A 14,046-nucleotide genomic window follows, 5' to 3' on the forward strand; every position below is an offset into this window, starting at 1 on the left:
AGAGTACAATTTGCACTCATACCCGCATTTTACAAATGTAGTTTTGAGAAGCATGTACAAAGAAATGAAGGCTATGTTGAAATCAGAAACAGCAACTGCAGACAGCATTAGTATCACTACGGATGCAAGGAGGGATATGTTACTGTGACTGCTCACATGCTAGATTCTCACTTCAAACTGAAGTCTTACGTCTTGCAAATGACTGCCATGACAGAGTCACACTGCACAGAATTTTTGTGGCGTGCTAGCTAAAAAGGAGAAAGAATAGAATGTAAACATTAGTTATTGGATCTGTTTAAAAAAAAAAAATTGTGATGGAACTTGGTTAATGCATTCTGTAGAAGGGGTTTTCAACCTATGATCCGTGTACCAGTATGTGACAGGCCTGCAACTGGTACCGACTGGCAGTTGCTCCAAGACGACATGATTCCTCAACCACAATACTCCCTCAAATCACACCATCGTAACAAATCTGTTTGTACCACTGAATCACAGAGAAGAGAGAAATTATGATGAGATATCTGTTGTCAACTTTTAAAATTACTGATGGGGAACCAAAGCAGCCACTTTGTGTTGTTGATTGTGGTGAACTCTTGCCAAAGAATTAGATTATGCCGTCACATTTTAATGGGGTGGGTTTCTGTTTTACAACAGCCATTTAAGATTACACATAGTTACTGGTACACCTGGTGGTCTCTGCTAGAAACAATTATACTTGAGATGAAAAGGTTAAAAACCACTATTGTAGCAAGTTATTGAGTGTATCAGAGTCCGGGGGCATATGTCTGTCAAAGCTACATTTTACATTTTATACAAGTCATTGTGACTTACTTTAATGACTGACAGCTCTTGTAATTACAGCCCTTGGCAAAGGGTATATACAGTGGGTTTATTTAATTTTTTATTACTTTTTCGGGCCATCCTTTTCTATATCGCGGTACTTAGTTTGTTACTGCCTGTCTTCAGCTATTCACCAGTTTGACGTTAGGTCAGCATTTACAGTACATTGCTGGCTTAAACTATTTAATGGTATTTTTTCTTTTATTTTTAGTAGTTTTGTTGCATTTTCTTTCACGAAACAGTACTGTGACTAGGGATGGGCACGTGTAATCATTTATTTGAATAATCAATTAAACTGTTCACCGTTTATTAAATTACTAATTGTATAATCCATCTTGTACTGCAACAAATATAAATTGTTTGAACAAATATTAACTACACTAAGCCTGCCACTGCAGCCCAACGTATGAATAAATATTTTATAAATCATTATTTCTTTCTATAGGTCTAAATTACTCAAGTTCCAGGGTGATACCAATAGAGTAGCTATGGGTAACAGAGGTGGCTGGAATGCACCATTAATCATATTAAACCTTTATTACATTATTCAATTCCTTTAATAAATAATAGTTGTATTTCACAAAAAAATAAATAAAAAGATATCATACAATGCAGTATTGCCAGCGGTCAAGGTATAATAATTCATACTGAAACCACTGTGGTTAATCTTAATAAAGCACCTACCAGCATAAGGAGGCCCAGCCGCAAGCCTCGGGCTGTTGATGGAGAAACTGAGAGCCCTGCACAAGCATCAGAAGTACTGGTAAATCACAATGAACTATTACAGATTGCACCACCAAACGCAACGATAGTTAAACATTATTTAATCAGTACTGTTGGGTTAAATAAAAAATAAAAAACAATAATAACTACGTTTTGTAGTTTTAACTTTACTTTTAGCTAAATGACATTCAACGATTGAACATCTACTATGTACTACATTATAAGGTTTCATGTAGCATAACATACCAGGAGGCATTTTAATTTTAATTTGGCAGACGCCTTTATCAAAGGCAACTTACAGGTGTCACAGGGCAGTATGTAACGTATTTAATACACTATTATTTAGCCATTTAGGTGGTCCAATGGTTAAAGAAAGGGACATGTTACCAGGAGGCTCCAGGTTCAATTCCAGTCACTGATCCACTGTGTATGATCCAGAGCAAGTCACTCAACCACCTTGTGCTTCTTCCTTCGGATGAGACGCAAAACCAACGTCCTACTGCAAGTGATTTTGCAGCAGCAGCAGTTGTGACGCACAGTTCACCTCCATGTCTCCAAGTCGCTTCGTATAAAAATGTGTGCTAAACGACTAAATAATATATTACACCCACACCTCATTATATCGCTATACTGCAGATTCGAATATATCGCAGTCCTGGAGTTGGCTCCCCATTTTACTGTAACTGCATACGCCTTAGCTGCAATATACACAGGGACTTAGAATTACTGTTCATTTAGAATTGTGTATTGCACATCACAAACAAAAATATACAATTAAAATCAAAACATTAATATGGTACCGTTATCATATACACACGTATTGAACAATAACACAAAGCAAATTACACATCTACTTGCTGAAGTTTTTATTTTAGCCAACCGTCACGTGGCAGCAATGCACTAGCAAAAGTCACAAGGCAGTGGTGTCAGCTCCCCAGCAACATGCCTCTGTTGGGAATGGATTATTTAAATGCAGCGGGTTTGTGCATTTGAGAAAGAAGAGGATGTTGATGAGAAGCAATTACCTTCCACAGTACGAATTAAAATGGTGTTGCTTTTTATATGAAAAATGAAAAAAAAGCGGGTTGCGTAGAGGACATATATTGGATTCTGACGCCCCCGATAAAACGAGGGAGTGGTTGTACAGTATGTGTTTTTCTACAGGTCTCTCACTATATCGCAGCCCTCGATACATAGCAGATTTATATTGGACCCCGACTCCCGTGACAGTCAAGTGGGTGGTGTACTTCATGTAAACACATTTATATTTGACATTATCCAATGAAGACATATTTATTGATGCATTATAATCTGTACGTTATGTTGCCTTTAATTGCACTTTGGAAATTACGCAAAAGTTGGAATCCCGAGGGAAACCTGCCTATACGCGATGCGCTCTACTGAACTCCAGAAAAGAGTGGTCAACACAGGACTTCAGGGTCGGACACCAATGCGGAATTTTCTGTGGATGGGGTAATCTCCTTCAGCCCCTTCAGGAAGCCCCACCAGTTACTGCAACGATTTCTGTCCTCAGGGACTGCAATCTTATCCTACACAGCATCAATACGAGCGTTGCACTGATTGATTTCGTCTTCATGTTGGTGAAGATCAGCTCTGGTGACATCCTGCCTGGCAGTTAGCTGTTTCATAGAGGAAGCAATATCAACAACCTCCCGTTTAAGAGCGTTGAGTATTGTAGCTGTTTCGGTTACGTTTCGAATCACAGGCCGCAAAGTCATGTCAATTGCTTCCCGAATTGATCCACGGAAAGTGCATACAACCTCAGCCAAGCGAATGTCCCAATCATCGGGGCTCAGTGACCTCTTCATACGCTTTCCCTCTGGTGTGGATTGACGGGAAGCAACGGGTCCCTTGTGTGTATTATGTGCATTATGCAAGCATTATTTTTAGCCAGTGGCACACTGATGTAGTGTATAATAATGCAATTGTTTCATAAGTTATGATTATTAAACTTTACGGAAATGCACATCCCTAATTGTGACACCTTTTTCATTTGATACATGTATTTGATCCATTTGAGAAGCTCTGAAAAAATGATTGCTTTTATTTTGGGCGATGCATTTTTATTTTCTACTAAATGTCGTAACTACAAAACCCCTCAGCTTGTCCTCTTATTTTTAGAGACGAGAAGTTTGGCTTTAGAAATATGAAGATCGAACACCCCCCTCTCTGTGCACAACAAGGCGCTCAAAGGAAGTCAAACATGCTTCGTCAGTCAGACTGCCAACCTCATCTAGAACCAATACACCAAAGATGGGGAAGCTTTCTCTCATAAGAGTACCAAGACTGAGTTTGGTTCCCTTCTGCGAAACGACGAGTACAGTAGTAACAAGACAGTCATAACTGGAAAATACCTACAGAGCATCCCATGTAATTCCAACAGCCAATACCTCTGCTGTTAACAGAGTGTAAGCAAGTACTTCTATTTGTAATATCCATATTTTGAAATGTGTTGCTGCCCTTTTCCTATATGTACATTTGTATCTGTATAGAGATGGAAATAAGATTCCTATTGCATAGCAGTTTCACTTATTCCAGGTTTTAATATGTCCTGATTAGCCCCAGTGTATAGGTAACAACATCAGGTGTGTCTTAATAAACTCATATTAAAACTTGGAATGGATCAAACTGCTACGCAATGTCTTATTTCCATCCCTGCTGTACTCTCCTTTAGTTACTTCTCTCTATAAAATATTAGTTTTAAGTAGTGGTCCATGGTAATATCAGGGTCACATTTTTTAGCTTTTAAAATGAAAAACTCTGTAATTGCATGGTTTAAAAACAATATAAACTAAACTTACTTATTTCCGCTTAGCAGGAGTGACCAACTACTATGCTGTGCTTTCTGGTAAAATTAAATTATTGCAGCTGTAATGGCGAATGCCGGAGAAAGAAGCTTGGTGTGTAACTATTTTGGATTTTAGCTAGATAACACTGCAATCTGGTTGAAGGTGGAAAGTGTTTTAAAGACATGAAAAATAAGGGAGGAAACACCAACAATTTATTGAAACATCTTTCAGATCGCTAGCCCGATCTCTGCTGAAGTTTACTTTTTTCTTTTACTGTAGTTTCTTCAGTTTAAGTGTATATTACTTATTTAAAAAAAAAAAAAAAAAAAACAGGAATGCGCTAGAAGCTGATCAAAAGGGAGTTCACTGATGCTTTTTTTTTTTAAATTTCATCACTACAGTGCATTTGCTATAAGCTGCAAAAATATAATTTGACGTGTCATTAAACTCTACTGCATGACAAACGTTAACAATGTTTTTATATTCTTTCGATTTTGTGGTAATCTGTATTTTGCGTTATGAAAGGATAAACCCCCCCAAAAAAATAAATACATGTGGAGCTGTGGATTACTGTGTAACATTGCAAATGACACTTTAAAAACTGTTATGTATATTAAATAGATTACATCAGTTTATGCATATACAGTAGTAATTAAATATGTTAAATGTCTTTTTTACCTTATTCGTGTTGATTTGTACCAGTTAGGGGTCAAAGCAAAATAAAAATAAAAAGTAGTTTAAATCCATAACTAGTCAGAGTAACAACCAATCAAGAGAAAAACTATGCAGGACATTAACAAAATGCAAAACAACAACAGCAGTGCATTTCTAAAACGCATATGTAAAAGACAACATTTTCCTTTTTCATCCCCATCCAATAATTTTGTTTATATTATGAAGTAGTTTTATGCAATGCAATGTGTAAAAATTGTTCCACTGTTCCCTGCATCCTCTTTTAAAAAAAGAACAAAAGTTCCAGAGAGGTCCCATGTAGTGTACCAGCAGAACAGGGTTTTAGCTGTCAGAACAGAGGGCAGACCAGCAAACACTCTCATTTACATGAGGATCATCTCAAACATGATAATTTAAATGGGAGCGTCCTGAGAATTATTAAGACTTTGATTTGGAAAGAACACAAGTCCTTTTTTGATGTGGGTGCTAAAAGAAAAATTAAATAACTTTTAAACAGCAAAATTGTAAATAGTTATGATGTTGACAGCTTCCCGCAGAGGCACTGGTACATGTTCTACAACACTGATTTTTACATTGTGAACAGGGTGTTTCATGGTAAGCTTTATGTTTATTTCTACTACCATTATTTATACTGTGTACTGTTTTGCATTTTAACTTCGTTAATCTGAAATAGTTACACAGGCAAATAATATAACTGCAGATGTTATGGTTGGAAATGCTGATTTTTAAAGGCTAGTGTGACCTCTGCATCTCAATAAATGGTGACACAAATTAGTTGTGTTACTGAGTATCCCAAACATTACTTTTCTTTCTTGTGATTTTACTTTAGAAAATAATTATCAAAACATCAAAAGGCATTGTAGCTCCGGCAATACAATATTTGTAATTCTTAACTTGCTCTTTTACTTTGATGACTCCTGCACAGATGCAATGCCATCAGTAAACACTCACGGGGGGGTCAGACCTGAGAGGAACAGAAAAGCTCCGTGCTTACTGCAAAAAATAATTGCAGATTCCAACTTTAATGAAAAAATAAGCTTTCCTTTGCTTAAACCCTTTACACAAAAACTATGCACAGGCTTGACTATCACAGGTTGTCAAACGGTATGATGCATTGACACATTGCCTCAGCCTTAGCTTCAAGGAAAGTATTTATGTGTTATTTTGTTATATATAAGAATTCACAGATGCCATGTAACTGGAGTATTTGAAGCTGTCCAAAATGCCAGAGTTCTCTTTTTATATACAAGAAATTAAGAAAACTGTGTATTTTATACTAAGGGTTGCACTTTCTTACTAGTTTTATTTGAATTTTATAGTTGCTGGCAATGTCCATTGAATACACTTACAGTGGCTTGTGAAAGTATTGACCCCCCTTGGCATTTTTCCTATTTTGTTGCCTTACAACCTGGAATTAAAATTGATTTTTATTTGGATTTCATGTAATGTACATACACAAAATAGTCCAAATTGGTGAAGTGAAATGAAAAAAATTACTTGTTTAAAAAAATTCTAAAAAATAAATAATGAAAAGTGGTGCGTGCATATGTATTCATCCCCTTTGCTATTAAGCCTCTAAATAAGATCTGGTGCAACCAATTACCTTCAGAAGTCAAATAATTAGTTAAATAAAGTCCACCTGTGTGCAATCTAAGTGTCACATGATCTCAGTATATATACACCTGTTCTGAAAGGCCCCAGAGTCTGCAACACCACTAAGCAAGGGGCACCACCAAGCAAGCGGCACCACCAAGGAGCTCTCCAAACAGGCCAGGGACAAAATTGTGGAGAAGTACAGATCAGGGTTGGGTTATAAAAAAATATCCGAAACTTTGAACATCCCACGGAGCACCATTAAAGCCATTATTAAAAAATGGAAAGAATATGGCACCACAACAAACCTGGCAAGAGAGGGCCGCCCACCAAAACTCACGGACCAGGCAAGGAGGGCATTAATCAGAGAGGCAACAAAGAGACCAAAGATAACCCTGAAGGCGCTACAAAGCTCCACAGCAGAGATTGGAGTATCTGTCCATAGGACCACTTTAAGCCGTACACTCCACAGAGCTGGGCTTTATGGAAGAGTAGCCAGAAAAAAAGTCATTGCTTAAAGAAAAAAATAAGCAAACACGTTTGGTGTTCACCAAAAGGCATGTGGGAGACTCCCCAAACATATGGAAGAAGGTACTCTGGTCAGATGAGACTAAAATTGAGCTTTTTGGCCATCAAGGAAAACGCTATGTCTGGCCAAACCCAACATCTCTCATCACCCCGAAAACACCATCCCCACAGTGAAGCATGGTGGTGGCAGCATCAAGCTGTGGGGATGTTTTTCATCAGCAGGGACTGGGAAACTGGTCAGAATTGAAGGATTGATGAATGGCACTAAATACAGGGAAATTCTTGAGGGAAACTTGTTTCAGTCTTCCAGAGATTTGAGACTGGGACGGAGGTTCACCTTCCAGCAGGACAATGACCCTAAGCATACTGCTAAAACAACACTCGAGTGGTTTAAGGGGAAACATTTAAATGTCTTGGAATGGCCTAGTCAAAGCCCAGACCTTAATCCAATTGAGAATCTGTGGTATGACTTAAAGATTGCTGTACACCAGCAGAACCCATCCAACTTGAAGGGGCTGGAGCAGTTTTGCCTTGAAGAATGGGCAAAAATCCCAGTGGCTAGATGTGCCAAGCTTATAGATACAAACCCCAAGAGACTTGCAGCTGTAATTGCTGCAAAAGGTGGCTCTACAAAGTATTGACTTTGGGGGGGTGAATACTTATGCACGCTCAAGTTTTCTGTTTTTTTGTCTTATTTCTTGTTTGTTTCAAAATAAAAAATATGTTGCATCTTCAAAGTGGTAGGCATGTTGTGTAAATCAAATGATACAAACCCCCAAAAAATCCATTTTAATTCCAGGTTGTAAGGCAACAAAATACGAAAAATGCCAAGGGGGGGTCAATACTTTCGCAAGCCACTGTAAAATGGAAATATTTAATGAGCAAGCATTCCACCATGATGTAGCATTATTAACTGTATTAGCCTCTTACGCACGCTGCACTTGCAGAAAAAGGAATTTGGCAGCCATTTAACATGTTATTAACATAAGATCCAAATTATCGTGATAATATCGAATATCATGATACTGTCATGGTATTGCACTGAGCCTCCCTAAATGAGGTATTGCAGAACCTTTGAATGCGTTTCAGACATACAGATAACTATCAACACATCAGTGATATGTGGAATAGAATGTAATAACAAATATGCCTCAATAACTCAGTCATGCTAGTAGCACAAAAACTGTAGGTCACCATTGTCCAAAATTCACAGTATGAGTAATAACGTCTTGTAACCGACAGCCATGTTAAGTTTATCAGTATACCAGGAGGTCACAAAGTTTCATAGCCTACACAAATAAGTCATAAGCATGTATGACTACATAAATACTTTCAGAACTAAAACAAAGTGTGCTAAAACACAGCTAACATTTAAGAATGCTGTTACCCCACAGCTCAATAAAAAATAAAATGGTCAAAACCGGTACCTCCCTACACGTAGCAACTAAAATCGATGAAAATGAAATGAAGGGTAAAAAGCATCATGCAATAAACAACAATGGCAAGATGCTAGCTTGGGGTGCGGGTCATTTCTGGTTCACACTCAATTATATTGGAGGGGAGGTAGGCAAGTGATGCACTGCTGGTACAGGTTGACACCGGAAGATGGAGACGTGGTTAAGACGCTTGCTTGGGGAGTATGAGGTTGCAGAGTCGCACCAAATATTCACTCAGTAAGCCTTTAAATACAATATAAATCCTGCTACACAATACAGGTCAGTGTTTTTTAATTAAAAGTAATGACAATTTAGAAATGACAACAGAAGTGTACCGTAGTTCACATAAAGCTTTGCTGTTGTACAGTAAGTATTTCAGCTAATGTATGCTTCTCCCCCTAGACATTCAAGCAGCCAAATATTGTAGTATACAAAAAGCAAAAATAACAAAAGTGGGTCAGATGAGGCAAAAGATGCATAGCACTGCAAATATAGCTGCACGGAGGTAGATGTTTGCACTGACAATAAAAGAACATACAGAAAAATAAGCAACACATTACACTAAAACAAAGTGAACTTAGAGACACGCAACCAGTTTATGAATTTTTTCAAACGATTTAATAAAAAGAGAGCGCAGAACGATTGTGTTAATGAGTTTGTCAGAACGCTGTGCTTAGCTGGACAGCCTCTATTTATTGCAGACTGCAGAAAGGTATGTACTGGTGACTTCATGTGATGGTACTGTCCATCAGCTAAAACACTGCCAACCTTAAATCGTGAATCTTTGACAGAAAATGGTGATGCTTTGGTAAACTTATGTAACACACTGATGGAAATGTCCAGTGTGATTTTTGACGCATTTCCTGATGGCTTTCACCACCCAGTTCTGTCAATTTTCTTTCTTTTTTTTTTTTTTTTTTTTTTTTTTAATGATTTCAAGGTGATTAAACCGGGCTTGTTTTGTGCTGATGTTCATACCTTCTGTAGATACTATTTCAGTCAGAAACAGCGATTACCCAAACATTCTCAAAGTACCAACTATATGGGAAAAATGCGTCCTCGACTTGCACAGATTCTGCTTCATCATACATGCCAGGGACATTAAAGCTAATTAGAAACCAGAACTGCTACGCACCATATTACACATGTGAAGTGTGTATAATGAGATTTTTTCCACCCGATGTTTCAATTAAAAACTATTTAATAACGATTTGATCCCTATTTTAATATACTGTATGTATAATAACTTTTTTTTTTTTTTTTTTTAAAAAGATAAAAACCAAAAATGCAGAACACTAAGTAAACAGAACAAAATGGCAAAGAAAAAGTCAGAAAAACAGAGCCTGCAGTTGATACATTCAGTAACTTTAGCTAAAGATGGTCCTTCCCTAGTTTTATCTGAGTAGGACAAGTGGTTCTTTAGATTGCTGCAAAACAGAAGAGTGCCACTAAAGTGGCTACAGTACTCCCTCCTCCACTATATCCCCCCTAAATGAATCACTAATCTGGAAACAAGTCAAAATGTGATATTTAACTACCGCATCCCATCTAGATTATCTCTCGTTTTATCTGCCTTTAGTTTGCAGTTGTGTTAAAAAGTCAAATCAACTACTGCTTCTGCTCTGCTGCTGCTAATAACAAGCTTTATGGAGAAATAACTGAAAGAACGTCACTGTGATGATTTACTTAGTTGCAGGAAACCACGTAACCGTACGTGCATAAAGTTTATAAAACATTACGTCGTTGGTAATGGCTGTGATTACAACAGAAAAAAAAGTCAAACCTGTTTCGTTGTTAAACGTTTATTTTTTTCTTTTAATAGAATTAATATTATCATCATGAGAAAAAATATATTATTATTATAGAAAACATAAGTATTTGAATAAAAACATTTTGCACAACTCTCAGCCACAGGGAATTGTTTATTTTTGGCCAATTTAAACACTATATTTTCAGGTTTTATTTATTTCCTTTGCATTTTATAAACATATCCCTTTTCAAAGGCTTAAAACATTCCTTTATTATGCACAGTTCAAACATATGCATTTTCAATTGGCATTTAATTTTTAATGTGACACGGATTCATTAATTTGTTGCCTTTATACTATTGTAGATGCAACAAAGGAGGAAATCCCGGAACAGACTGACGTTTCAGTAAAGCGTTTAAACAACCGTGCAGACGTGGTGCAGAGGCAGCCGAGGCGATGGACTTCACATATTGAAAGTTAATCAAACTGACCATCCTAACTAGTGGATTATAACATGATGTACGTGTTACATTTTATCACTCAATAAAAAAGGGCTTCTGTTTTAATATTTCGTGTAGTGTATTCTTGAGGTAACAATAGTGAAAAACTGACAGCGAACGTCATTTTTATTATAGTCTGTAGGTGTTCCACAGTTACAAAAGTAACAAAAATAGTACACTTGCAGAATAAAACATACATTGTAATACTGAGTTTTCTGCTTAATGTGTTCTTTATGTCCTTGAGCCATGTGTTGTGCTGCTGCTTGGTTACTGCAGTAATTCAGATAGCTACAGTATTTGGTAAGACCAGATAAAGGCTAATAATCGGTATAATAAGAGGAACATTTCATAAGGAGTGAGTCGGGGGGGCTGTATTTCATAGGACAATGAAAATTATGCTGGTGGGTGGGGCCATTCATTCAGTGAAGGTGACAGACATGGACATTTTTCATAGGATGACCCATGACATCCTATGTAAAAATGCCCCACCCCACTATTTTACATAAAATAATCCATGAAAAAAATAAAAAAATTTGTGTCAACGTCACAGCCCCATCAATAACGGAATTGTTACCATTTGTCCCACCTATATATTTGCCCTTTTTTTAAATGACTTGCCTCTATATAGCAATGCATTGAAAACACGTAAATCAACGTGCTGAAAAAACTGAATATTTTCTTTAATTTCTACAGTTTTACTTGAACTGATTTGTTTAAAAATATGATATACATACATAGTAAAATTCCTAGACCCATGAATATACTGTAACGCTACTAGTGTTAAGATGTCTTAAAGTTTTGTACATACTGGTAATAATAATAATAATAATACCATTCGTTAGTGCTAGGTCAGCTGGTTAGTGCTTTGTTACCAGAGTATCCCTTTAAGGCAGTGCATGTAGTGAAGGGGGGTGTAAATAGCAAAGGTTAGTAATTGTATATTTGGGGTTTTTAACGGAACATCACTGTTCATAATGTATGTACACTCAAGGTAAGCGGGCTGAATAATAGTAAGCAGAACTTGAAAAAATTTGAGGTGCAAAGAAATCGCATCCGCAATGTACACTTGTTTCAGATTCATTACACTATGAAACAGTAAGTGAATAAGAGAAAACACTTTTTTCTATACTTTCCTATAAATTGTGTTAGTATCTCGCGCTGACTGGAATAAAGCTATACCAGTGATGAAAGAAAGACTTAACTTTCTTCCATTGCTATATATTTCTTAGTATTGACTTGTGTGAGCAGCGTCGCTTACCAAGACATACTGAAGGAAAACATCATTAGCGTTAATTTTGCAGCACTAACGAACGACCCATATATGGTTTAAACCTGTTATTATAGGTGGACTATGACGTCATGCCCTAAAAAAATCATGAATAAATCTTGAAAGAAAACAGCACTAATATTAATTTTACATAAGTGACCAGCACAAACGAATGAGTGAGACAAGTTTGGTTCAATTCCGGTGTTGCAACGGCACATGCAAATTATATGTGACTCAACGTTTGTGCTGTTTGTAGGGGGGCCAACTTCACGGAGCTGGGAAAACAATGTATTTAACATAATACGTCTCGCTCCTGGTGTATTAAACCACTATTGGACACAGTTAAAGTAACTGAAAAACAACCGCTACTGTCGTGATAATCAGTGTATCGTGAAAGATTGGGCTCACAACTACTCGTATCGTGTAAATGTACTATCTTTTCATCCCTAGGCAGGTTACCGCCCCAGATCTATGCCTGTGCATTACCATTAGGCAATACACTAGTCAGTAAACACACTACGGAAATGAATACAGCAGGTTCATTGTATTCTGGACTTATCTGTCCATAACAATATACGCAATATAATTCCTTGTATTAATATAATCCGTTTCTGACAAAATTCAAAAGACAAAACATTAAGGAACAATATATATTATAAAAGACTGTTTTATAGTTTTCTTTCTGACAAAATTCAAAAAGACAAAATATATATTCAGGTGACAGCCGGGCCTTTGCATAGCTACTAACCTCTACCAACAGTCAGCCACTATCTCTGGGGCAACTGGTACAAACATATTATTATTACTGTAACCATCAGCACGGTAACATAATTAAACTGAAATTCTTTTTTTAAATAAAATATTGCCGCCCTATCCCAGCCAACCTACTCTGCTCTCAAAATAAAGAAATACATAAATAAAAACACATTGCACTTGGCTTGAACTTGACATTTTGAAATCGATGGCTGACAGGCACCACTTCGCAAAACGGTCTCGATGTTAGAACTTTGTTTTGTACCACCACTGGCAGTGACACTAGCGTTGTGCATACATATTTGAGTTCCTCCACATGCAGCAACGACTACGTTAAAAAACACGACTCTGTAATACAGCAGGCCTCTTTTTGTTTACAGTTGATTTATTTTACATGTTATTAACCCCGTTATACTAAAGTTAGTACCTCCCATCTTCTCTTTTCCCATTTACCTTGGCTATAAAATCTTTCACCACATCAAGATCTCCATTTTTTAAGGACCACATCAGCTCCTTGTCCCCCATCTTTCCTGATTGTGCAGCTACTTGCTTCGTCTAGTACTGCGGCTGCGTTTTCAAGTTTCAGATGATCCTGCCTGCCTCTCGACCTGATGCGTTGTTTTTTTTTTATTTTATTTATTTTTTTATTTTATATTATTTTTTGGAACCACTCTGTCACCTGCTGCAAATAAAACTAAGTAAATATTTTAAATGTGTAAAATAAACTTTCACACAATATGCTATTTGTGATCCGCCTTTCTCCACAAAAAAAAAAAAAAAAAAGAACTTCTGCCCCCGCAGCTCCGGAAGTAATACTCTTCCCGTTAGAGTTTCAAACATGGCGTCGACATGGATTTACCGTGAAGCTTAAAGGAATGTATGGTTCCTTTACCAAAATGGCGACCCATTTTATTATTATTATTTATTATTATTGTTGTTGTTGTTGTTGTTGTTGTTGTTGGTAATTTCTTTTACTTTGATAAATACCTCTTATTCTGCAGTTATGACAACAGAAAGGACGTTAATGTGTATTCAAAATAAATTATTTATCATGTTATGCTGGTTAATACACCTGTAATAATTTGCAAAACTTGCAAAAGCATGCTGCCACAAGTAGTCTAGCTGTTTAGTTCAGAGAGCAAGAGTGACCAGACT

The 14,046-nt window shown here is 36.9% G+C and overlaps 1 protein-coding gene across 1 annotated transcript in view; it reads right to left on the bottom strand.

Moving 5' to 3' along the window:
* LOC121319553 (myotrophin) overlaps window positions 1-13,668 on the bottom strand; it is a 31,114-nt gene extending 17,446 nt beyond the window's left edge. The window contains exon 1 of the mRNA XM_041257123.1: window positions 13,345-13,668. Coding sequence (XP_041113057.1) covers window positions 13,345-13,416 — 72 coding nt within the window. The 5' untranslated portion in view covers window positions 13,417-13,668. The remainder of the gene's footprint in view (window positions 1-13,344) is intronic.
* Between the last annotated feature and the right edge of the window lie 378 nt (window positions 13,669-14,046).

The sequence above is a fragment of the Polyodon spathula genome, chromosome 8 (genome assembly GCF_017654505.1).
Source record: "Polyodon spathula isolate WHYD16114869_AA chromosome 8, ASM1765450v1, whole genome shotgun sequence".
Classification (NCBI taxonomy): Eukaryota; Metazoa; Chordata; class Actinopteri; order Acipenseriformes; family Polyodontidae; genus Polyodon; species Polyodon spathula.